Here is a 26110-nt window from a genome sequence, read left to right on the forward strand (position 1 = left end):
GAGCATCAATGTCAAGATATCTTCACCTTCACAGTTCACACTCGCCATTCTACCTAAGCTTATTTTGATTCAGTGGCAACTCATGCTCACCAAGCAGTCTTCTAAGCCAAACCATGCAAATGCATGCAAACTGAATTAAATACGAAGCAGACCCCTCAATTAGATACGCCTACCTTATCCACTCAGTTCAAGTGAGTGGACCATATAGTATGATATATATGAGAAGCTCTCACCAGCTAGCAAACTCATGATGTACTTCGATTCTCTTGGTAAGGTGGCAGCTCAAGCAACCCTAGATACTATTGTGATTGCCCTTGCGAACATGTTTGGGTGGGGCATGTGTGTTTGTTTTGGGAGGGTTGATAGGGTCTTTGCACAGATAGCAAATTAGCAGCCAGAAGACCGAAGGAGAGTTGTATAGGCAACCTTGTCCTATGCTACTTTCCATAGATACTCTGGAAAGCAACAGCAAACCACCAGTCCAAGTCAACTTTTTCACAACCCTAATACCAAGAAAAATGGCTCCTTTACTAGTATAAAGTGTACATCATCTATTAGGCATATTACCTTTTCGATCTATTCCACCCTTCCCTTCCACCAACCACTCGTTCTCCTTAACAAATGCACAAGTCTAGACAGATAGAGTAATACAATGAGGAAGCCTTGCTGTGATAAGGAAGGCATGCATAAACGATCTTGGTCCCCGCAAGAAGATCAGGAGCTCATGGATTATATCAAGAAACATGGTGAAGGTCATTGGCGAAACATACCCAAAGCTACAGGTGTTTTTACGTACTCATTCTTCCATCTAAATGTTTTAATTTATATGAAATAAAAGAACAAGAGAAAGTTCTTTGGGAAGGAACGTGGTTAATCTTGTCTAGACTCCAAAATGCATCATATTGCAGCACAAAATAACATTAACTCAAGTACTCTTTAAGATTTTATTAACCAGCTGAGCAGACAATTGAAACAAAATAAAATGAATCCATATTGATTTATGTTTCTCAACTTTGTTCTTTCTTTTGATCAGGCCTGCTTCGTTGTGGCAAAAGTTGTAGGCTAAGATGGGTAAACTATCTAAGGCCAGACCTTAAAAGAGGAGACTTCGCTGAAGATGAAGAAGACCTTATCATCAGGCTTCATGCCCTCTTAGGCAACCGGTATGAATATGGTTCCACAAAATTTTTTTTTTTTTGAGTAAATTGTCGAGCCGGCCTAAACTATTAGTATTTTTATACACTTTTGGCCCTAAACTATACTGTGCATCATATGAATCCTTAACCAAGTTAATGTGAAAGCTTTTTGGTCATTCTATCAATTTTTGCTATTTCAGCTATAAGAATGGAGGGACAATTCTATTCATCCACAAAAGAAAAAAAAAAAGAAATAAAGATGAAGGTAACAATGAGAAGGTGAGAAAAAAAATTCATACTATGGCTCTTACTGAATCTCATGAAAATTAGGACTAAAGAATAGGAGATTCCTTGAGGAAAAAAATCAAAAATTCATTGTCCTTTCTGAGGTATCACGAAAAAGAAAAGTCAAAAGTTTGTCGTCATCTCTTCTTCTTCTTCTTTTTGGTGGATGGATAGAATTGTCCTTCCATTCCATTAACTCAAGCAGAAAAAAAATTGACAAAAGGACTAAGAACTTTTGCATTAACTTGTTTAAGGGTTAAATTATAGATAATACAGTTTAGGGCCAAAAGTGTACAAAAGTAGTAGTTCAGGGGCTAATTGGGCAATTTACTCTTTTTTTTTAAATATTTTTTATCTTTTAAAATTTTCTGGTCTAGCTAGGAAACAAGAGTAAACTAGTATATATGGAGCTATAAGCCTATAATTTGCACCTAGCATTTATAATTTTCTTCTGTTACATAAATGAAAAGGGGTTTTGAAGTGTTCGTATAATTAAAAAAAAATATTGAGCTATAAGCCTATTATGGATCTGTACCTACTTTTTTCCAGTCATACCAAAATCCCTTGTACAAAATGTTGTATTTGCACTCACTAAACAAAGAAAATTGAAATTTTCGGTAACTCAGGTGGTCATTGATTGCCGGAAGATTGCCAGGCCGCACTGACAATGAAGTGAAAAACTACTGGAATTCCCATTTGAGTAAAAAACTAGCCAGTATGGGGATTGATCCAAAGCATCATCGTCTAAGTCATCATCTTGCCAGGAATCTAATCAATAGCATTGCGGCAGGTGAAACTTCATCAGCCTTAGAACATCACCAACCCTTTCCACTTGATCATGATCAAATAAAATCTTCGAGTGCAAGTGATCATTACCAGGCGTCCGATGCTGGAGATGGCATCAATGACGATGATGATTCAAGTTCCTTATTGCCCGATCTGAATGTGGATATGGCATCCGATTCTTCTCTTCCTTCAGGAACTACGACTGAAGATAAAATGTCTCTTCTTTAAGGAGATCAAATGGAAGAGAATATTAAGTATAATCAGTGTTTAACATTTAGAGAACCTGAACATCGATCCTTTATCTCCCAAACTTCCACTATCTAGATGACCAAAATTGCTAGCTATAATATGAAAGATATAACTATTGTTGGTTGAGTAATTATTGCCTTTATTTTTCTTTTCGAATTATCTGGGAAGGGGTTGCCAAGCCAAATTCCTGTGCTATGAAGCAAACATGTATGCATAAGACCTGTACACTTTCGAGTGATTCCCAGTGGAGTTGAACAAGTTTCACCTCCTATTTTTATCTGAGGTTATTTTCATTATTCAATTGCAAAACATTGCTTCCCTTTTCTTCTCTCTCTTTTAGGTAGTATCTATATGTATGACGAATCCAGGCAAAGAAAAAATAAAACATTAACCATTCTTGGGACGAGCAATTCGTATTATGGACGTGACTTTCGACATAGATTGGTTTTGTAACATTTGCGTTGCAATACATTAGCTACATAATCTTTACCAATGAAACAAACATCTTAGCCTATAGTCATGCATTGACTATAAAACCAGAATGTCATAGCTGCAGGGGCGCTTTTTGTTGCTTGTTTTGGGTCCGAGGGTCCTTGCATTTAGCAAATCTCGTTGAATGGGATTCTTTCAAGGTAAATAGAATTTGATGAAACTTTGAGTTTTCCTAATCTCGAATTTACCGAATGGGAGCTCTATATTGAGTTTGCATTTACCAAATGCGACATTCAAAATCTTAAGAATTTCTTGTAGATGAAAGAGTTACATTATCTGCTATGCCTATGCTGCATATAACTGTGCCAGGAGCGTTGTTAGTACAATATATAGAACCAGAATTTAGAGGTTTTGTGCTATCCTAACTCATCTCATGCCGTCCGTTGAAGGACAGTTACTAAGTAAGCAAACATTGTGTTGTAACCAATTTGCCTGTACGAGAATAGGTGTCAAACTTGAGATCATCTACATCTTTTCAGGATTATAATTAAGATACTCAATATCAGAAAGAATTAGAATTATAAAAAGTAAATTAGTTACCATTGAACACTTGAGATCAAAAAGTTGTAAAAGTACAGTAGATGGGTTATTCTCTGTTACCCTTGTCTTATGACTGCTTTAACAAGCATAAGAAGAACTTTTGTGACTAAATAGAAATGATCATTTAAAGAGCCGAGCCCTTTAATTTTAGGGTATTACTAATAACTTCATTGTGGTTATGCATATTGTTACATAATCTTCTAACATTTTAAAATATCCACGGTAACTAGCACGTAGTTTTATGTAATGTGAAAAAAGGATGAAAGTAGCTCATATTACAACAATTGATCTAGACGCAGTTCAAATATGCATGTGACGAAATTACAATGTCCACTTAACCCTCTCTCCCTAACAATATTCCATAAATATCTACCTAATTTCTCTATGGTTTTGCACTAATATCCACCTAAATATGTCCACATAATTTTCTTATAGTTTCATGCAATGTTGTTAGACCCTCATACTATTTAGCTTAATACTAGTATTTTAACTAATGACATTATAGAAGTTGGTTTTCATCAAATTTTCACTTTATATAAAATTATAAGAGTTTTGTATGAAAATTTTGAAACGTTGAGAGGGTCATGTAGTAATATGTGAAACCACATAAAGGTTACAAGTTAACTGCCCTTAATTTCAATAAAATACATTGATCAATGCGTCCAATGGTTTGGCTATTTAGACGTGAAAAAGTTAGGAAAAAAAAATGTCAAGAAGTATGTTTTCTCATCCACGTTCAGTGTACTGGCAAATACATATACATTTGTTTTCATTTGGCAAAGCCATTTGCTTCTGTCATGGTCGATTAACCACTAAAGAAAATGATAGTCACGTATTTAGATGGTAAAGCGGCATTAGATGATTTAACAAATGGCACGAAAGCCTTTTCTTTTCTTTTACTTTCTCCATCTCACGTGGGAATATGTAATTTTCGCATAATTAGTCATTTGACAATGTGATTTATTTTGTTCTAATTAAAGCACTAAGAGTCATTTTGGGGAACTTTCGTTTCGAGTCATATAAAGGAACTATTGCAGTTAATGAGTCATTTGAATGTCAGAAGGGCTAACGTATGATGTTATTTTTCTTTTTCTTTTTCATGTAAATTATAACTTTTACTAAGAAGCATGAAATAGTCACAAGAAGCAAAACTGCTGCACAAGTAGTATACGAACTCTAATAACTCGACAAAAAGTGAACTATACAAAAAAGCTTCATGGAAAATCCCGAATCCACAGAAAACTCCTAGTTTTCCCGAGTCCATTGATTTCTTGTCGAGTTAGCTACATGATGGGACAGTTCCCACAATTTCATGAACTAACAAATCAGCAGTACAATTAAACCTTATGCTGGAAAATTCCAAGATTAACGTATGATGGATTAATCATGTTTCCATTAGAATTAACGTTGTTGTAGTGACTGTCAGTGAGATCATCATGAAAGTGCTTTTTTTTTTAGGTTACGTTTGATAAAATTGAAATCTGAATTTGTTAAGTTACTAAATTATTAAGTACTAAAATCTTAATATTTGAGCCTATTTTGCATTAAGTGATAAATGAACAGCTTATCACTTATTATTTTGAGTAATTTTTACCTGAACAATTTAAAACCATTTAATTAATTAAGACGTTCTATTTTTTGTTATCAAACATGCATAAACATATTAAAATCTTAATCCATTGAATTTAAGTGGTGAATTGGACTATTTTCGTGTTCCACCCTACTTCAGTAATCGAACAGTAAAGTCCCTATTAGCTAGTAGTCCAGTAGTCTTGATTCCAACATTGGATTCTTTGTCCTTTTTAATTACCTTTCATATTCAACTTTGATTGGCCCAAATTTGTAATATTTGATCCTTCAAGTTAACAATTGTTTGATAACTTTCTTGTGTAATTCAAGAAAAAAACTATCAATACATGAAGTAGCTTCACACCCATCTTTCTCACTAGAATTATTTTGGTTCAGTGACAGCTCATGCTCACCAAGCAGTCTTTCGCAGCCAAACCATGCAGATGCATGCAGAATTCAAGAACGAAGCAGCCTTTCTCAATCAGATACGCCTACCCTATCCACTCAGTTCAAGTACATGGACCGCATATTTTTGTGAAACTATCACCAGCCAACTGATTGGATGAATATCTTGCGAGAAGTTTTTGAGCATTATGATGAAATTGTTTCTTGTTTCTTTAAATTTATGTTTTTTTTTGGGGTCTACTTTTTTACTAAGGTATCTAATGGCACGGGTTCAGCCCAAAATTATCACGAAATTAACCTTAACTTTTAATTTGAGTATTTAGTCATGAATATCTAATTAAGCTGTTTCAGACTTGAATTACTATAGCCATGTTCCGTAGCAAAAATTTACTGGAGTATTTACACCAGAAATCCTTAAACTTAGCTTTAGATCACATTAAACTTAACTTTAGATCACATTAACTTGTGGTCCTTGTACCTCTTTAATTCGTGCATCTAATCCTCAGTGCTTTATTACATTTCCAAAGAAGATTTTTAATTCTTCAACTACAATCTAGAAATCTAGGTGCCAAAAAGTATTTAATGTTACTTGTTACACGAACAATAATTTTGTAAATTAATCTTTACTACATTTGACAGTGTATACAATAACGAGTTTGGATACATTTCACATTAGTTCGATCTGAGTTTGAATTCTGAATTTTACACATGCAACATATGTGCAAATCAACTAATGTATATGTTGTCAGTATACAAAAAAAAAAATATTTATTTTTGGGCACAATGCCAGTAGAAATCAGGTCAAGCCTTGCACCAAAAAGACTAGATGGTTTATTTTTATATGAGAAAAGGAAAATGAAATTAGTGTTGCATTTTTTTCTTTGCAAGAAATGCCATTCTTTTTTGTAGCAAAAAGTTACGAAAAGGATTGTCTGGTCGCACTGTGCCAATCATCTGACACGTAACGTGTGGAAACAAACACTTGAAGACCATTTCGACTTTTTATCCGATAAATCTTTTGATACAAAGGGAGGATTCGTCACAAATGTCAGGCGCAAACGCAACCGAGAGTTCATGGCTGGGAATTTCTGATCTGAAAAGCACTTAATTGCACGTACTGCCATGCGATAGCTAAGTTGGAAAGACTAAACCACCTTCAAATTAGACTTGAAGGATGCATATTACATCTATTAGATTTAAATCTTCAAAAAGTCAAATGAATAGCAAGAAGAAGTATGAGAGGCGAGATTTGAATTCTTGACCTGCACCGGCAAGACACTTAATTTAATTGCCATGCAGTGGCCAAGTCACCGAAGAGTCTGGGTGGTTCATTAGTATCTACAATTGGTGCACAAGCATCTTACAAAATGGAAACCATTTTGAGCTGACAAATTGACACTGTCACAGCCACAATGGAATTGTACAGAGTTTTGACTTGCAACTTCCTGTCCCAACATTGGATACTACTGTTATACAGCGACGATGTCTAGTGAAAGGAAAAGCGGCAATGCAGCATACCTTAATTGGTCTTACCCCTCCAGCGCTTTCTGTACAAGCTTGAAATGGCTATTTGAAAACAAATTCCTGTTTTGAGCAATTCAAGGACAATATCCATACTCTGATGAGCATTTTCAAGTGGGAGTTCCATCTGTGCCATAATTGAAGACTATATGCATATATAGTTCCCAGCATTAGTGTGTCAAATAGCAAGAAAATGCCATAAAAACATACCAGGAATAAAGATTTTCCTTTAATTAGCCAAAATGCAGATCAGTGTATACTGTTTACTTTATATTTCAAACTATGGCATAGAATTTGCAGCACTGGAATACAAGGAATCATGATCCTTCTTTGGCAAAACATATTCCCTTACAGTAGCACCTCCTCCTCTCTCAAAACAAATCAAGCAAAGAGGGGAAAATTATAAAAAATAATAATAATAATTAAAAAAAATGAATGCTTTGCTTAGATAATTATCTGACACCTAAAGCAGCATAGCGATTTGAAGATTCTAAAGAAGTGCACTGAATGTTCTTAACTCTGTTTTTTCTAAGCGAAATTGGGTCCACTCCCGCCTTATGAGCTGCAATAACACCTATGGCTTCCCAATAATTGGAGACAGTAACCTGCAAGACAAAATCGATACAAGATGAGCTCCAATATGATGCACAAATCCAAAATTGAACTACAATGGGCATAGCCCATATTTGATTGTTTTGCCACTTCCTTGATCATTGAAAATTTCACGAACACGTGTGTCAAGAAGTAGTGCAGATTTCAGAAAGCCTAGAAAGAAAATAAAGAAATGGAAAATGAGCTCCAGCATTCAACCGCCTTAAGTAAATGAATTCCAAGAATCCTTCAAAGCTTATACTTTTATCCATCCCTCTCTCTCTCCTGGACTGTACCATCCTAAGAATTCTAGTTTCGCAAAAGGTTTATGGCCCCACTTAACATTACAGGCGAAAAGATAACCACATACAGGGGAATGTAACGAAAAAATAACCACATACATGGGAAAGTTCACAGGGATATTCAATTTGAGACATTAATCATATCATAGCCTTGTACACGACAATAATAAAAAACAATGAAAAACACAAATAAAATGAAGCCAAGTTCTTGAGATGATGAGCTTACCGCTTCAATTCCGAGTTTAGTGGGTGTATCACTCAGAACAGTTTCATTCTCTTTCACGGCTATAATAAGTGGCTGCAATAAACATAGTGTTAGTAGCAAAAACATCTATGGTATTCACAGAAATTGCTATTCTTAAAATAATCTGTTTCCATTCAGAACCTTGTATGGTTTCCTCATTTCTAGTCTTTTAACTTGGTGAATCGAGTTATTGTTTTATTGCTACTTCATTTTACACCCATTTTGTCAGATGTAAAATGCTTTACACAAGAAAATTGATTTTGTGGACAACATCGAATGCAGAATAAGTCAGCTTTCTAACCAACTTCTGGTGTTTGACTACACCAGCCACTACTAAAATTGTTACTAATCCTTTCTGAAATTTATGGTACAAGACATTATTGACTAGAAGAAACTAAGAATTTGACAAGTGATAATGGAAGGAAAAAATCAAATGTAATTATACTATGCAGTAAGATATGATACCAAAATATCTACACATTTTTTGAGATGTGGGCTTTAAACAAAGAAGGGAGGAACCAAAAGGGAATAAACTTGGTAAACGCAGCTGCAAAACTTGGTATATGTACATAAGTGATACTTTTGGGTTATCCTCCAAAATACCTTGTGGACTCAATAATCTTTCAAAAATTTTCGGTAAAGAATCAAAATGGGAAGATGAAGAAACAATCTAAGCCCAAAAACATCATAGGTTGGTTTGCACGACAGAAAATGCTTTTTGTCCAATCAAATGTTTCAGGGGTACTTGCTAGCTGTAGTCAGAAGTCCACAAGTAGAACAAATACTAGCCTAGGTCTTTGACCACTGCAGCTCCGTAGAAGATAACATTTGAAGCAAGTCAGTTTTTTGTTTAGTAAAGGATCCTTGCTCAGACATTTAAAATCATTTGGATGAAATAAAGGAGATACCTTGATTTTCTGATTGCTTGCAAATGCACGTGCACCATCTCCTCCACATGCATTGATAGGTAGAATCACACTATCAACATCCCTTGATGTTATGCAACCTCTTTCAAGGAACTCAGAGGTCTTGACTAGGTACTGTGGGGCACCACTCAACCCAGCAAGCACACATGGCAAGAAAGTGTATCCTATCTGTTAGACATTCAGAATAAGGAGTAGTCAATTAAAGAAAGGGTGGTGGGGGCACGGGAGGAAGGAGAAGGAAATCAAGAAGAAATATACAACAAAAGGGAAAAGCAGATGTTTACAGAAAAAGCTCACATTACACACTTTTTTATCCTATATAGTTTGTGAGCCCACAATTCTCTTAACTTACTCAAGTCTGCATCTGAAAGATTGAACCTTTTATGTGCTATGCCTATAGATAAAGTTACATTAATTTACAACCATAAGTTGACACAACTCGTAGTTCCAGTGGTATTGCCAACTGGGAGTATGATCAGCAAGTTTAAAAATGCATAATCGATCTTTCCATTCTAGAGAGCAAAGACTATCAATCTTTCCTTTTCTAGGATAAGTGAAGAATATCATGATCTGTACTGTTAGATATTACTATTTAAATCACTAGGGTATTATAAGCAGCCTATTTTAGGAGGTTCATTTCTTTGAAAATCCAGGTAGAATAACAAGATATTCTTCTTCTTCTTCTCAAACTAAATCTTAACATGCAACATTAGTGCAAAGTTTCAAATCTATTACGTCTATCGTGCTATGTGTTCCACCCAAGGTAATAGGAACCAACTTTTGCTTAATCCCTTGTTGCTATTAAAATCAGCATAGTGCACACAAAGGCCTTCAGATCAGCCAAGATTAAAAACTACATAACACAATCCAAAAGCTATGTAACCAAAAAGTCTAATCCCCATTTGATTTCTATGACCCAGTTTTTACTAGATTATCAGCACATTGAGCCCATTGTACATTTCATTTTATTCTTGAATAGCTTATTGGCTGAATTGAAACACAATTATCATTTAGGTCTAGAAACACATCCACATTATGTACTCAGATATATTTGCACAAAGGCATTTCTAAAAGTTATATTCATTTTTCATTCAGTTTTCCCTCATGGAATTAACCAGAAGATCAAATTGTTATACGTGCGCTATAAAAGAAAACTACCACAAGATTGAGCTGTAAAGCACTATGTAGGCTCAAATTTGTTCTCAAAAATGTTTATCAATCAGACACAATAGGTAATCATGTTTGGCATCCACTTAGCAGATTTTCTACCAACCTCTTCTGCAGCTGATTTTGGACATAGTGGATAGCTTACTGGAGCAGGAGATACTGCAGGAGAATGGGCACAAGGAATATTGAAATTCTTGACGACTAAGTGGCTTATGATTGCCTCGACTCCTGCCAAAATATCTATTCCCTACACACATTATGAGAAGAAAGCCTGAGAAGGAGTTATGATGTTTAGAATACTCAAAAATGAGACTGTTTCATTTTTCTTTTTCAGCTGGTGGACATAGTACAATTTTTAGTAGATATTAAATTCATAAAATAGAAGAAAAACAAAAATGCTTAGAAGTTCATCTGATAGGAGTTCCATGCAAACATGTATAGCTGACAATACAGCAGCATACACCCAATCCATTAGATGCATCTCATCTGCTTTTCTTTCATAACATGCAGCAATTACTGGGGTTCTGTAAAATGTGTTGTCTGTGACAGACACAGAATACTGCAGGAAGTCTAACCACCAATTGCATTGATACTTATAAATCATGAAGTGTGAAAGATCACACTGGAATAAAACCTCTTTCGAACACTACAAACATACAGAATATAGTTTATTTGGTGTTATAGATTCCACTTATGTCCTCCCAACCATAAAATGATAATAACAAGAACTCAGTAGAGATAAAACACTTCTACAATTGAGAAATAACTAGAAAAACCTCAAGTATGTAGAAACTGATGTTTGAAAAGATTTTCCTTAAATAAAAGCACCATGATAATCAGAAAATTGCATACCTTTCCTTGTCGATAAGCATCAATATCTCCAATGTCATCATCAGGGAAACGTGCCACAACTGCAACTGCAGTCACTCTGGACCTTGTAATTAATGTCTCTACAGCTCTCAATAGTGAATCAGGATGTTTTATCCTTCCAGTTGATTGTCCACTCTCTGGATCAATCCATATCTCCACCTGTAAGATTTCACATAACTTACTCAAAGCAATCCTGGCATCTTACGTAATGGGTCAAAACCCAATGAATTCTTTTTCCGTTTTTTGGTTGGGGTTCCCAGGGGCCCACCCGTGCAGGAGGGGGGTGGTGGGAGAATGGGGAGAGCATGGGCAATTGCTCAACAATGGCCCAATAATAAAGTCGATTAAATGAACTCACACTGGTGCTTTGTACAGGATAAACCCAAATATAAGAGCAAGGAAATGAAAATTTGGGACTGCTAGATTGCTGTAGCGGTGATACGTGCTCATCAAGTTTAGTTGGTCCAAGTAAGTAAAACATATTAATAACTCCACTGTTTAAAGTTTCTTATTATGCTTTGAAGTGCATTTGAAATTATAGAAACAATGACCTAGTAGCTTGGAAAATTATCTCCAAAGGTAAAATTAGAGCCCCTTTGAACTAATTCAATTTCATGGATCATTACTGGTTATTATGTTACCAGATACCATATATTACCTTTAAGGGAGTGTCAGTTACCATGCATTCCACAATTGGCAAGCCCAGGGAAGCCCTTGTTGCGTCAGCTACTTGCAGATGGCGAAGACGGAGATCTTCCTCCAATCCAGCATCAAGAATCAATCCAACCTGGTTCACATGACAAATAGCATCATATGTTTAAATTTAAATGCTAAGCATCCAGTACAAAGTGTCAGAGAATAATACATTTATTAGCTCTCATCAGAATCACCAGACAAGATGATCTAACCAAATCATTCAACAATGAAATGTTAACAGGGAATTTCACGCATACCCTGTTCTGGTGAACTGGTTGTAGAGCCCAGAGCCCCTCAGCAAACCGATCAAGAGCGTATCCCTCAACATATAGTACATTTGACATCGGCCAGTAAAGCATTGCTGCATTAAGAACCTGGAAGAATTACAGATTTACCAGCAGAAAAGTGGTGATGCAGACCCAAAGGTCTGCACATTGGTTCAAACGTAATCCTGTATCAACATTCAGTTGCACCATCACAAAGTTTTCTATAGCATATTTACGTAAGTTAATACTAAGATCACAGCTGAGGACATAAGTGAAACAATAAGACATTATTAGCAACAATTTGAATATCAGATTAGTCGAGCTGTATGTTGAAGAAGAAGAAACGTAAGTAGAAAATGGAAGAACAAGAAAAGTAGACTGGGCAAGGACTTTAAAGTCATCTTCCAAAATCCACTTTAAAGTCCACCTCCTTAAAATCGACTTCCATAAATTTATGGCAACCAAATAAAACTATCAAATTTCTATAATTTAGATAAATGATACGATCATTATCCTGTAAATAACCCATCAACTAGGCTATCCGAATTCAGATGTAAAGGAACTGACTTTGGGATAACCAATCCAAGATTATCCTTCAGACATAGTTTGATAGTTTGCACCATGCTTAATTCTTGAATTAAGCTCATTGGTACAGACCGAAAAGGTTCCATAAAAAATAATGCGCCTCTTGTTTAATCAATTACCAAAAAGTATATTTTAGCATATTCTGCAAAACATTGCACCACTAAGGATAAAAATTTTAAACCATTGAGCTGAGATATAAGAATGTGTGTTTAAAAAAGAAAGAAAAAAAATTGCACATAAAGTTCAAGAAGAAGAAGATACATTAGGATGCGTGATGAGGCAATCAACAACAGTGGAAAGAGCTCGAGCCACAGGCAAGGCATCGCCAGCATAGCCACCAATGGCTGCACCTACTCCAGTCGGCACTATCATCACACTTGTGTATGCCCTCTTGAACTGTTCTACAGAAACCAACCCCAAAGAACAATAATTGAAATTAATGGAAAATTCAACATCAACCCACCAAAGGAAACGAAAAATTAACATCAACAGACCACTGAAAACAGCCTAATTAAACATAAAAATGCAAGCTTTAACGGAAAAGGAAAGCAGGAGAAGAAGAAAAATTGGACTGACCTTGTTGTTGGGAAGATGGAGTGAGTTGGAACATGAGAATTTGCTGCATTTTGGGAAGGAAGGGCGGTGGGATTGGCGGAGGAGAGGAAGAGTATGGCCGGCGGTGGAGATGGAGGTGGAGGTGCCAATAGAGAAGAATGGACGGCTGGGATATAGCAGTGTCATAGCTGCTTTGGTCTTCAAGATTGTGTCCCCGCGCTCCTGGGAGGGGGAGGAGGATGAAGGAGTTATTTGAAAAAGAGATAATTAATCAAAACTCTTAACATTTTGTTCAAATTGTGGAAAATAAAAATACAAAAAAAAAAAAAAGAAGAAGAAAGGGTAGATTGCATATTGGTACTAGAAATTATGAATGTGATTACAGATTGAGAATTTTTATTATAGACTAGATAAATAAACGATATCACACTAGAAATAACTAGTAGCTAGGGATGATCAAAGTGCTCTACTCAAAGTCAATTCAATTGAGTTTGCATATGTTCAACCCAAATGGAGGTGTAAATATTTTGATATTAGGTTCAATATTAGAGAAACTCAATCTTGTTTGTTTTAGTGAGTTTAAACTTGTTTGAGTTTTGTTTGATAATTCTAAGTTCTAAACAAGCTCAAATAAGTGCTTAGTATGTGACAGCCCCACCTCACCCTAAGGCGAATCAAAGGGTTCGGCGGACCGCCTGCCCAACTCTCGCCGGGACTCAGTCGTTCAGTTTAGAGCGATCTAATACGTTTCGGGACATACAAACGCGCGTAACCAAGTCAAGATGTCAAAATAAAAAAAAACGAAACCGGAGTCGGTCATGAATAGTAACCGACACGTCAAAACCCAACCAAACATCAAGCAAATATTTACATGTTGAAATTTAGCATATACAATCCAAAGTGGCATACCAAAGTGACTCAAAAGTGGATACATGTACGGTTTGCCAAATTCAAAAGAGAAACGGACCCAAAAATACATTTAGGGTTTCAATCAATGAGCTATACAAAAGATATGTCCAACTAGCTCAATTCGGCAACCAATTGTCAAATCCAGTCCAAAAGTATTTATTTTCCTGTAAGGAAAACAAAAAGGAACGAAAAGGGGTGAGCTTGCGCTCAATGAAGTACCAGACATATAGCAGTAAGAAACATGGAACTTCATATTCAATTAATCACATATGTGCATCAAATAAAGAAGTGAACAAACACCATAGATAGAAAGGATACGGGTGGCTTTCAGGAGCCAAATTCCCATTCGCTTCACCGAAACTTGATCGAAATAACAGTTGACACTCCGTCAACGTTACAGAAGTAACCAATACCGTAGACTCCACTTTCTTCGACTCCTTCCACCTCACATACCCCCACCGGGCCCGAAATCCAATCAGATCAGAATTGGTAATACTCGAGTATACCGGAATCAAGGGTTTCAATACCCAAAGATCCCAAAACAGACTACCGTGGTTCGTTATCTAATCGACCAGACCCTTGCCGGCCTGACTCGAGTAACTGGCCACATGTGTTGAGTTCAGAGGTCACAGAAAGGTCGTTGGATACAAGTTTCCAAACGACGTCGGAATAGATACAGATCCAGATACAGATAACAGATACAGATAGCAGATTCAGATACGCACTCAAAATTGACATATGAACAGACAAGAGAACGAGTGTGATAAAGTACACCATCGCCTCCCTTTTATCAAAACAGTATTTGGCTCCAACAGTCATAAATCAAGTATTTCAGATATTCAGATATTTCACATAACGGGTAGCAGGTAGTTGAACACTCACCGGTTCAAGTCAGTTTTCACTTCAGATTGGCTTTAATCGCCAAGAAACCCTAAAAGAATCCAAGGAAAACAATTGAAGGTTTCACTTTCAAAAATCGAGTATACAGAATGCACATGTGAGGCTCGACTACCAGTCGTATGCCTCGCCAAATAATTACTAATGCAAGGGTGCAAAACATGATTTTTGTAAACGAAAAGGTAACATGAAGACCTAGGCTCAAACAACCCAAAAGCCCTTCGCTCAAATCCCAAGAAAATCCAACTACCCTTCAAGTAAAATTTCGGCAGCATATCCCTTGTGTTTACCTATTTTCCAGCCATCATGGCTTCATTATTTCCTTAAATCAGTCCCAACATTTCGTACAAAAATAATCTCATTCCCAAAAGCCGTTCACTAGGCTTAATGGCATTCAAGTACAAAATTTAGCTAGGAAATGACTGGATATGAAAGTCAAGCCCTAAACTATTCAAATAAACACAATAAGACTCGATTACAAGTCATAAACCAATGCCAAATACTACCAAAATAGGGTTCCATAAGCATACATAGGCATTAGAGGAAACCAGAAAAATCCGGAAATGGAACTGCTTTAACCCTGAAAAAAACAGTTTTTGACGTCATTTTGCGGTAATGGCACCAAAGGCACTACGATTATCGGATGAAGGTCCAAGACCCACCGTTTCGAAGCTAAGAGATAGGGCTACATTATTGCAGAAGGTCACTCAGCCCAGTTTCGAGTGTAACTAGGTCAAAAATGCAAGATACTACACCAGAACCGTAAACACAGATTCACAGAACGCATTCTGGTTCAAACATCATAAGTCAGCCTACCTAAGTCCAAATCCAGAAATTCCAAAGCCATCTGAAAGCTAAGAAACAGGGCTACATTTCATCAGAAGACCTCAACAACCAATTCGGAAGCATTCCTAGCCAAAATAACCAATTACAGAAGCAATTCCTAAATTCGGGTAAAACCAGGGCAGCAAGGGTAATTCCGTCTTTTCTCAAGCTACGCTACTCCGATTGACCTGAAATTTTGTAGGCACCTCTAAAATATCATTCCCTACAACTTTCATGTCTTAAGCCAAGACCAATTAGGCCTCTAACTATAAGCTACAAAACCGGGTAGAATGAAGAACAATGAAACCCTAAGTTTTCAATTTCTTTCCAAAACAGCAATTGCTTGCAATTAACCACTTTTTCCACCTCCTAGGTCCCTTACATACAATTTCCAATCATCATACATAGCCACACAATCATATTCATATTAAAACAGAAAAATCCCCAATAATTACAAAACTTCATCAATTCAACCAAAAATCACAATATAATCCATAAAGTTGCATCTTATACCACCACTAAGCATAAATTAAGCATCATTAGAGGGAAGAGAGTGGTTCTTCATAACTCACCTTAGAAACAAGAGAGAGAGAGCAACAAGTCCTCTTAGCTTTCCAAACAACTCCACCAAACCCCACACAAACACTCACTTAAGGTTTTCTATGGAACAAAAGTAAGATTAAGTGGTTGTTTTGATGATTTGGAGCAAGATGGAATCAAGAACTTGGAGAGTTTCCTTCTTTCTTCTTGAGAGAGAGGGCCGGCCAAGATGAAGAGAAAAATGGTGATTTTTTGGTGATTTTTGTGATTTATTTGGTCAATTGGACAAAAGGTGAATAGTGGTCTTACTTAAGACCAAATCCCATGGTGACACTTGTCACCTTCATTAATGCTTGCCTAACTTTTGTCTCTCTTATACCAATCCACTTAGCATCCTCTACTTATCTCTTAACACCCGATAAATTAAATTCAGTATCCAAAACTTAACCTAGTTGGCCAAATTTTTCCGAACTTTTCGCCCTAACGGGTCCCACGTCCGGTATACACTCTTAATTTCTCAAAACCTAACCGATACTAGAAAACTCATCTAAAAACTCTATTTACTCATAAAAATTATCTAGAAAATTTTCCAGATACAGAAAGTGCAGAAAACAAGCCATTGAATATAATAAAACCCTAAAATAGAAAAATTACGGGCTCTCACATAGTAGGCATAGCTCGTACCAAACTCATATATATTAATATGTAAATATCTTATGTTATGCTTTAGTACAAGTCAGGTCTTAGTTAAATTTATGAAGTGCAAAATCTTTGTGGGATTTAGTTTGATCAAGTGAAAAATGAATTATTTTCTTTAGTCAAGTTTGATTTAAATATTAAGTAACTTGGTTCATTTTTTATTTTATACTAGTTATTTTCAAACTCGAGTTTAAATATAATTTTAACAGAATTGATCTTTGAAATGAGATTTTTTGGTCTTTTACTACAATTGATTTTACTATATTCAAACTTTCAGTGTAAAGCAATTATTGACCTTAATTTTCTTCGTCTCTATGTGCTGATAAATTTGCTATTAGGTTTTCATTGATCCTCATTTACGAGCAGTAGATTTATTTTTTCTAATCAAAGATTTTACCAACTTCACAAGGAATATGAGACATAAACGCATACATTTTTCGGGATTCTATCCTAATGGCAAATGAGCAGATATTAAATTGATCTTGGTATAAGAATTTTCTCTTTCAAAGAATCTACATGCATATAAATATTTGAGGATATCTTTCATATTCAAAGATTATCGTAATTAAATTCATGACCATGAAACATATTGAGTTTTACACATGAAAAGTTTTTTTTTTCCAAAATGTAAGTTCTTTAATTATATTTATTTCAAATAGACCCTTTTTTTCTAAATTGCAGAACATCAAATGTGTCATATTGTGTTTAATTCTTAAAGTGTCATTAAAACTAACCTAACCTAAATAGAGTAGTAGCGCCATCTCATTCTAATGGTAATTAAATGTCGCTTGCATATTTTAATCGGGGATAGACAATTTTATATATCTTTAATACTATAGAATAATCAAGATTTGCCAAAAAAAATTTTCAAACTTTGCTTTACTTACATCATAAACACTAATTTTAACCACCTTTTTATTTCATATACATCACATCACAAAAAGTGTTACAGTATTCAGTTTTTTTTTTCCAAATAATCTCCCACCCAAACTGGCTTGTTACATGAAATACCTCCTGCAGAATGATTCCTCTGCTACCAATCAACCCTTTTATTTTTTTTTGTGTTTGGGGGGAGGAGGTGGGGGAAAATTTACGTACGTATTTAGTATGGAAGTTACAGAAAATTTACGTACTACCAATCAACTTAGCATGGAAGTACAAAACTTTTCTGTAACTTCTTTTCCTTCTTTTCCCCCTCCTAATATTTACGTACGTATTTAGCGCTCAATACAGCCTGCACAGGTCCATACATCATTAATCATATATCCTGCATGAAAAGAAAATGAACAAGAAAAATTCAAGGAATCAATAATAAGAATAAAATGCTTTAAGTATATATATCATCACATCCTAACTTGATAGAATTGAAGCAACTTCTTCTATAGTGATATTCTAATGGAAAAGAATTAAAGAAAGAGCAAAGATTTGAGGTGAAGCCAAGGTTCCTCATTTGAAAATTTTGATCTTCCAATTTATTCTGTACCTGCTTTGACTCGTCAAGCAATAAGCTTCAAGGGCCTCATCATCACATTATCTTCGTGATCCAAGATCTGAAGAATTAAACCCAAATCAAGAGGAAAATGAATCAAGAGACCAAAACCTGACTGTACAAGAACAAACAAGAATGTAGATTCTACCAGAGGAAAATGGTGAAGTGATGAAATTAAAAGAAAAAAAAAGGTACATCCCAGAAAAAATGTAGATTTCTTACAATGTGACCTTTACCAAAAGTTTAAAAGACAGAGAAACCATGTCACAGCTGATCCCAGAAATTAGACCCTATAATCATCAAATTAATAAGCAAAGATTTGTTTGCAATAAATGAGAAAAGGATGACATATACTCACATGGCAATGGTAGACATAGCCAGGCTTCGAAGTTGCATCGAAGGGGTAGGATTCATTCGAGTGTATGAAAGAAAATCTCACTAGTATCTTTGTAACATATCCAGGCATCATCTTGTACACATTCTTCCACCCTCTTTCATGAGCTGGCACCAACACCTTTTTGCCACGTGCGTATTTGCTGACATGGCACTTAATTGCATCATTGTACTTCAGCATGCAATCCTTAAATTCATCTTCCTTAGCCAACTCTGTCTGATCCAACACTACAAAAAGCCCCAAATGGATGTGCAATGGGTGATTATCCTCCGTCAGATTGATCACATACCAAATTTCACTGCTCCCAACTTTTGGCATCTCAGTTACGGGTGCCTCGAATGGTTTTCCATTGATGTACAAATGTGTAGGCTCATCAATGTTGCTAGTGTACTCATACATGGCAATGTACCTTGTGTGGGCCACCGGAGATGCATCGGACGACGGATACTTGATCAATTTTTCCGGGATTCTTGATTCGTCGACTTCGTGATGTGTGCTAATGATGAATTTCATCACCTTACTATTAGCTTCATTAACAGGATCTCCTGATGGGTAGGGATACGGTGCATCATTGGCTAGGATAGCTGAATTGGATTTTGACTTTGAAAAGTCAACCACCACGTTAGCAATCTCGGACGGGGCCAATAACATTTCTTTAAGGATCACCGGCCGTTCGTGATACGCTGAGTCAGATGCCACGTGGATGAACGTCAAATTATTAGTGAAATAGAACTTAAAGAATCGAGCGTTACTTGCGTTGATGATCCTGAATCGGTACTTTCTCCGCCGTACGATCATGTAGGGCCACGCTTTACCGTTGACTATGATCGCGTCGCCAAAGTACTCCGGCTGCCATTGAGGGTGTATGGTAGGGTTATTTCCGGTGGAATTCATGAAAATCGAACCGTCAACACGGAAGCCACGATCAAATACGACCAACGGCCGATCAAATTCATCATCATACGGCAGGCCAAGTGGGACCTCTAAATCCGGTTGGCGGATGACGTAGGCCCCAATCAAGCCAGCCAAGAGGTTGACTCTAGTCAACCCCATTGCATGATCATGGTACCATAGGGTTCCAGGGTGTTGAATGTTATGATAATGGAACTTTTTCTTAGTCCAAGTGGGTCCTCTCTGTTTAAAATTCCTAGTGAACCATGATTCTGAATGCCCATCACTCTCAGGTCCATGAATGCCACCATGAAGGTGCACCACCGTAGGAACTCCCTCCTTCGTAGAAGGTATAGCCGTTGGAATTGTTGGATCCCATGGGAGTATGTGCTTTGAAGGGAGGTGATTTCGCCAACTCACATGCGTACCGATCCCGTGAACGGCCTCGATTGTTGGTCCAGGGACTGTGGCTGTATGTGCCGATGTACCATATGCAAACACTGGTGTTGCAGGGATATCCCTATGGAATTTCTGCAGCAAATTCACGAGCATTGTCGGTAATTATTTCCCCAGAAGTTTTCCTCGATAATTAATTGCTAATACCAGAGAAATTATACAGAAATAAACTTTGTTAATAAATAAGAAAGTTTCATATTGCACAAATAGTTTAAAGTCTAATCTTATTCAAAGGGTACACATGTTTAATAAAACATGTTGTACAATCAAGGTGTACATGTTTAAGACATTTTGCTGAGTTGAAGGCGATTGGTCGTTGCCATCGTCCATGATTTCAAACATATTCTTCTATAAGTTAGTGCCATCTGTTTTTATGAGGTATAGGTAAAAGAAAGAAGCTAAACCAAATTGGATTATTATTTTCTGAAGTTTTTATAGAAACATATACTGCAAAGATTTGATATATATAAGATAAAAAAGTAATTAAAAATATATTTTTCTTAAGAAAATGACAATCCAAACAGGAATAAATCAAAGCATATCGACCGGGGCCTTGTTTTTTGTGGTTTTTTTTGGGGGGGGGAGAACCTTATACATGATTTAAAGCTAGCATAGTTCGTGAATCTTGATTTACTCATCTGTTTAGTGATGTAAAATTTTGAATAAATATGGTTAATTTTTGAAAGAAATGACCAAAAGAGGATAAAATAAATTATTAGAAGGGTCACACCCATCCCCAAAAAAAAAAAAGGAACAACTATGATCTTTTGTATAAGAAATTCGCTTTCTACCTTTTGAGAGAAATGATTGTTTTATAGTGAGTGCATGGAAGGCATTTGTCCATCATCTCTTAGAGGTGCCAACTTTTACCCCTAATCTTTTATTGCAAAAGCAATAAAAGATAGTAAAGAAACAAAAAAGCAGTGCTTATCCCAAAGCAATCATATATGTTGTTGGTGGTTGGTAACATGATCCTGAGTTTGGAGAAATCTATATAGAAGTACAATCTTTTGTTGGCCTTATGGGAAAATTCACAGGTTCACAAGAGTTTCAAGAACAGGAAAAAAAAAAAAAAACTAAAGTGGCTTTGTCTGGAATAAGATATTGATTCAGGTTTCTGTCAAAGACAATAATGTGAAGATGAGTAGACAATCCATTCTTCAAATGAAAAGTAATGAAAGGTTAGTCAAGAAAAGTATAATAGAAATGTAAGTGGTTGGTAAAATGACCAATTCTTTGATCAGAAATATGGAACATTTTGGTCTTGGGAGGCAACTAATTAACTGGGGCCTATTCCTGACTTTGATATCAAACACAAACAAAAACAAAAGAACCAGAGAGAATTATTGGACATGAAAGTGACCGTTATCGTAATGTATGAAAGTTCAAACTCCCAAAACAAAAAAGAAGAAAAAAAGGCTGCAAAAAAACTCAACCAGTAAAGCAGTGCTCTTATCAAGTATCTCTTAGCAAGAATTTTCACAAACTACACCTAAGCGAACCCCACAAATACAACTAAAAGGCTCTAACTAACCGATGTGGGACTCAGGGCAAGGAAGCAGGGAACCTCTACTAAGTGCTAAATAACACTCATTCACTCTGGTCTTTAAACCTCACCAACAGGTACAATTATCAAGTATGCGTACAATTATTATCAAGTATCTCAAGTCTCAACTAGGTACAATTAGACCTGTTTTGACTGTTCAGGAATGGCCAAATTAGTTACCTTTAATCCTAATTTTTGTATCAACATATTCACACTGCACAATAATCAGTGATTAACGTAGTAATTAGGATGAGGATGCCTGTAAGTATAAGATTGAAATTTTTAACAGGTCTTCTGAAAAGTAAAGTTACAAAACAGATTTGCAAAAAGCAATATATAAGCAAAGGAAAGGGAGGAGATAAAATAACTCAAACAGGCAAATATTGCATTGCATAAGAGAAATTGTAGGGGGAAATAATGCAAAAGCAATTCAATCTGTACATGTTTGCGGCAGACAAGAACCTGTCCAAGTCTTCAAAGCCGTAAAGCATATCTATTTTCCTTTAATGCACACTTAGACAATATCTTAATCAGAATATCAAATTACGTAACAATATTCATAAGGAAATCATAGGGCGGACCAATTTTTCATCATTACCAAAAAAATAAATAAATAAATCACTAATTTGACAAACAGTCACATACTCTGATGCTACCTACAAAAAGAAGCCGGAAGAGAAGCAGTTTTTGCAGAAGTAACTACAAAATTGCTAGCAATGATGCCCTCAAAAGTCCAAAAAACAGGAGAAAACGTAACCGACAATTGACAGATATGTGAAACTAAAATCTGTCTAGGACGATTAATCACTCAAAAAAGGGACAAACAAAAAGAAGGGAACTGTTTACTTACCCATTTCTTGTGAAACATGCCAATAATCAGTGATTTAGGAACAGGATCGCCATTGACAACATCATATCCTTTGATCTTGGGCATATCAGGAAGCTCATCAACGAACATTTTCAACTGGGATGCATCTAATAGCTTCTCATCTGCCCGTGGAGTTTTGCAGATTGCCAGCAAAGCAAAAAAAGTTATCAAGAACCTCTCCAGTCCCACCATCTTCAGTTTTCTTGAGTTCACAAACTCAACAAAGACAAAAAAAAAAAAGAAGGTTGGACTGGGGAACATGTATATTATGTTTTAGTGTGTGTTGTGCGTGTATTTTGTTGGTGATGATAATGAGACAGTCATTTGCTCTTTAAGATTGACACAACCAAAGAGAATACTTGGGGGTGTGAGAATGAAAGCCTGACTGGCTGTGATGGTTCCAGAAAGGCATAAAACAAAAGCAAAGGAATATTTATAGATGAAATGAAAAGAAAACTAGCGTTGGCGGATCTAGGCCATATATGCATGGTCCTTCCGTGACTTTTATGGCACATGCTTGTCCATTTCCTTTGATCTTTCTGATTGGTTGTCTAGATGAAATTATCCCTTAAGTAGTTAAAATCTAATATACTAAGGTATATATGGAATTAAAGGTGAGTAATTAAGTAGTAGATCTTTTTGTACTTGTCCAGCAAAATGAAATCATTATAGAGATTATCAATGTTAGAAGCATTTTTTCACCTTTGTCCCACAGCAAGCTAACGAAAATTAATTTGTAGAGTTGTAAAGTAGCTTAAAAAGTTGTTGATTGTATAGCTAGGACAACCAGTGAACCTTGAGGTCACAAGTTTGAGTCTCCGCTCCGCTGGATTCCTCCGCGCACTTACCGCGTTCGGGCCGGGTTGGGGCGCCGGGCCCGGGCCGTAGGGGATTAGTCGGGCCCGTAAGGATTGACCCGGACACCCCTGTGTCGACAAAAAAAAAAGTATAGCTAGGACAACATACTCATCATTCCTGTTTGGAGTTTGGGTTGTCAAAATAGTATACACATTAATTTCACTCTTGAGAAGTGAAAATGGATGTACATTTTGATAATGATTTGCAGCATGGACTCATAATGAGGAAACAAATAGAGAGATTTGTTATATAGCATTTTAATTTAGTAATTCTATAAGGTCTGTTTAACTGGTGCTCATTAAGCACTCGTTATGAATAATTAATTAATTACTGTATTTATGGTCTAGAACATAAGCAATTACGTATAGTTTTTAGCACCCATCCAGAAAAAGGGAAGTTCTCAACTTCTAATTTTCTTCAAAGAGAAAGTGAATAAAAAATGCTTTGTGGGTTCATTACCCCTGAACAAGTTAACATAGAAAAGGTGTAAGATTTTGTCCCAACAGGTAAAATCTCAGTATTAGGTACATAGAATGATAGAGAACGAATGGCGTCAAATTCATGAACACACCTCAGATGTCAAATGACTCAAACTTTTTCTTACTTGCATATTATAAAATGGGTTAATATTTCGCTAATCGATAGCATAAAATTTTTTTTAACTATACCAATTTTGGAAGCTAGACATAATTTTTAAATATTTTTATGACAAAAATTTTATTCAAATATTGAATTCTTTTTTTTTTCCGCAGGTGCAGTATATATATGTTTAAATCTGCTATCACTGTCAATTACGAAAAATTAACTGCACAGGATCCAAGTGTACTGAAACTTTAATCATTGTGTTAGTCTTTTTTTTTTTTAAATCAATTTTGGAATTACTTCATTGTCCTTAAGTCTTTTCTTATATTAGTGTACCACCGCAGTGCATTATCTAATGCTAATCCATTGCTGATCAAAGTTATAAACTTTCAAACTTGCAATTAAGATTCCAATCCAAAGTGAAGACTGAAGAGCTTAGAGCTGGTCAAGAAGTTGTTGAGAGTGATGCGCATTTGAGAGGCAGCAGCAGCACCCAAACAGACTTATCTATCATCTAATCTATTCCTACTTGGAAATCAACTGGCTCTCTTTTCCTCTCCTTCTGGTATTCTCTTTCTTGTGGTCCATTATACTTATTAGAGTTTGGATGCCCAAAGGTTTTGGTTTCTTGGTCAATAGTAAAATCTTCTTTCATGGTACATTTCATCAAAGAAAACATGAATACAGTCACTAAACATAAAAGTCCTAGGATTAAATGATCGAAGTTTGTGAAATTTAGGGACTAAAATCAAGGGATCTGTTTCACTAAACATGTTTCAAAGATGATCAACAAAATCTTCTTAGCAATTGGAAACTGCTGGTTAAACGGGCGCAGGAACGAAAGAAAACGCATTGGGCTTTCCAAGGAAGAAAACATCGAAGGCATGACGAAGTACTGATAGCAATGGTTCGTAACTTTTTCCAACGACAGACGTTGGCGATTCTCATCCACATAACAGCCATTGGCGGCCAAATCTTGGGCCAATGGTCAGTCAACTTAGGCTCCATATCTTTCGAAGCAAATTACCTCTCGACAGTCATTGAACTTTTTAAATAACTAAAATTTAGCTACTTAATTATTAATAGTATTTTTTTTATTTATTAAACTATTAAGCGTGTAAATTTTAAATCATTCCGTCTAATTTCACCGTTAACTCTATTAGATTTAGGCATTCACACGATTCACAATACATACTATTAATAGTTAAATTTGATAAAGTTAATGGTAAAATCAGACGGAATGGATCAATATTTACACTTTTGATAGTTTGATAAGTGAAAATATACTAGTAATAGGTGAGTGGCCAAAATTTGACTATTCAAAAAGTTTAGTGATTATTTGGATAATTTGCTCTTTCTTTCTTCTAAATTCTATGCAATGAAAAATTATTTACACAAATTCATCTTATCTATTTGCATCATGAATATATTTTTTAACTATCTTTTTATCTAACATCTATACATCAAAAAAATAAATGTTTGGTTTCATAGGAAAGGCTAAGGATTAAATAAGTTCAGGTTCGTCCCACAATGTTTGAAATTCATTTGACTAATTGCCGACATATGAATTACGGGATATTGGAAGCAATAAGAAGCTTTTGCAGGACTAACGTAACAATGAGATGATCAGGAAACAGGGAGGGAAAAGAAAGACAAATTTCCATGGTCTTCAAGAAAAAAATGATGCTAATTGGAGAGGTAACACATTCCAGACCAATACTTATCATCATTGAACACTACCAAAAGCAAAAAAATAAAAATAAAAATAAAAACATAGCTCTAGATGTTCTGCATATTTCCAATACTTAAATTTGACAAAGAAATGAAGTAGGAACTCCTGTTTCTGTCTATACCATTTTCTTTTCCCAAAAAAAAAAGGGACAATCCACCATCATATATACATCTACTTTCTCATGAACTAAACCAATCAATTGGGAATCATAATTGCAGTTTTCTGCGAGTCCTTGCTAC

The 26110-nt window shown here is 35.8% G+C and overlaps 3 protein-coding genes across 6 annotated transcripts; 1 reads left to right on the forward strand and 2 right to left on the reverse strand.

The window, feature by feature from the left end:
* Window positions 1-547: 547 nt before the first annotated feature.
* On the forward strand, window positions 548-2780 carry LOC113753130 (transcription factor MYB3-like). Its single transcript, XM_027297226.1, has 3 exons — window positions 548-782; window positions 1034-1163; window positions 2048-2780. Exons 1-3 carry the CDS (start codon window positions 653-655, stop codon window positions 2433-2435), a joined length of 648 nt encoding a protein of 215 aa, XP_027153027.1. The 5' UTR covers window positions 548-652; the 3' UTR covers window positions 2436-2780.
* Window positions 2781-6715: 3935 nt separating this feature from the next.
* Window positions 6716-13425, reverse strand: LOC113753563 (uncharacterized lipoprotein syc1174_c-like). 3 transcript variants are annotated; one of them, XM_027297749.1, is made up of 10 exons: window positions 13207-13425; window positions 12892-13026; window positions 12037-12153; window positions 11742-11870; window positions 11066-11242; window positions 10320-10460; window positions 9029-9214; window positions 8103-8174; window positions 7502-7588; window positions 6716-7046 (listed from the first exon to the last, which is right to left on the reverse strand). In XM_027297749.1, exons 1-10 carry the CDS (start codon window positions 13369-13371, stop codon window positions 7029-7031), a joined length of 1227 nt encoding a protein of 408 aa, XP_027153550.1. In that variant the 5' UTR covers window positions 13372-13425; the 3' UTR covers window positions 6716-7028. The 3 variants fall into 3 exon arrangements, with proteins under 3 accessions (XP_027153550.1, XP_027153549.1, XP_027153551.1); XM_027297748.1 differs by lacking the exon at window positions 6716-7046 and having other exon boundaries at window positions 7220-7588; XM_027297750.1 differs by lacking the exon at window positions 6716-7046 and having other exon boundaries at window positions 7220-7588; window positions 12892-13031; window positions 13207-13347.
* A 4589-nt stretch (window positions 13426-18014) lies between these two features.
* LOC113751486 (multicopper oxidase LPR2) lies at window positions 18015-23108 on the reverse strand. 2 transcript variants are annotated; one of them, XM_027295513.1, is made up of 4 exons: window positions 22682-23108; window positions 18903-20360; window positions 18539-18605; window positions 18015-18300 (listed from the first exon to the last, which is right to left on the reverse strand). In XM_027295513.1, the coding sequence occupies exons 1-3, from the start codon at window positions 22958-22960 to the stop codon at window positions 18552-18554; spliced, it is 1791 nt and encodes a 596-aa protein (XP_027151314.1). In that variant the 5' UTR covers window positions 22961-23108; the 3' UTR covers window positions 18015-18300; window positions 18539-18551. The 2 variants fall into 2 exon arrangements, with proteins under 2 accessions (XP_027151314.1, XP_027151313.1); XM_027295512.1 differs by having other exon boundaries at window positions 18026-18322.
* Between the last annotated feature and the right edge of the window lie 3002 nt (window positions 23109-26110).

The sequence above is a fragment of the Coffea eugenioides genome, chromosome 11 (assembly GCF_003713205.1).
Source record: "Coffea eugenioides isolate CCC68of chromosome 11, Ceug_1.0, whole genome shotgun sequence".
In the NCBI taxonomy this organism is placed as follows: domain Eukaryota; kingdom Viridiplantae; phylum Streptophyta; class Magnoliopsida; order Gentianales; family Rubiaceae; genus Coffea; species Coffea eugenioides.

Bases quoted from the DNA above. Each gene is read 5' to 3' on its own strand.
- LOC113753130 (XM_027297226.1), top strand. From the start codon at position 653: ATGAGGAAGCCTTGCTGTGATAAGGAAGGCATGCATAAACGATCTTGG. The intron at 783-1,033 runs GTGTTTTTACGT...TCTTTTGATCAG, and splicing joins AAACATACCCAAAGCTACAG to GCCTGCTTCGTTGTGGCAAA. The intron at 1,164-2,047 runs GTATGAATATGG...TCGGTAACTCAG, and splicing joins CATGCCCTCTTAGGCAACCG to GTGGTCATTGATTGCCGGAA.
- LOC113753563 (XM_027297748.1), bottom strand. From the start codon at position 13,371: ATGACACTGCTATATCCCAGCCGTCCATTCTTCTCTATTGGCACCTCC. The intron at 11,243-11,741 runs GTAATATATGGT...GAAATCTTACAG, and splicing joins TAACTGACACTCCCTTAAAG to GTGGAGATATGGATTGATCC. The intron at 8,175-9,028 runs GTATCTCCTTTA...TGTTTATTGCAG, and splicing joins CAAGCAATCAGAAAATCAAG to CCACTTATTATAGCCGTGAA.
- LOC113751486 (XM_027295513.1), bottom strand. From the start codon at position 22,960: ATGTTCCCCAGTCCAACCTTCTTTTTTTTTTTTGTCTTTGTTGAGTTT. The intron at 20,361-22,681 runs GTAAGTAAACAG...AATTTGCTGCAG, and splicing joins GCATGTTTCACAAGAAATGG to AAATTCCATAGGGATATCCC. The intron at 18,606-18,902 runs GTGAGTATATGT...TTAATTCTTCAG, and splicing joins GCTATGTCTACCATTGCCAT to ATCTTGGATCACGAAGATAA.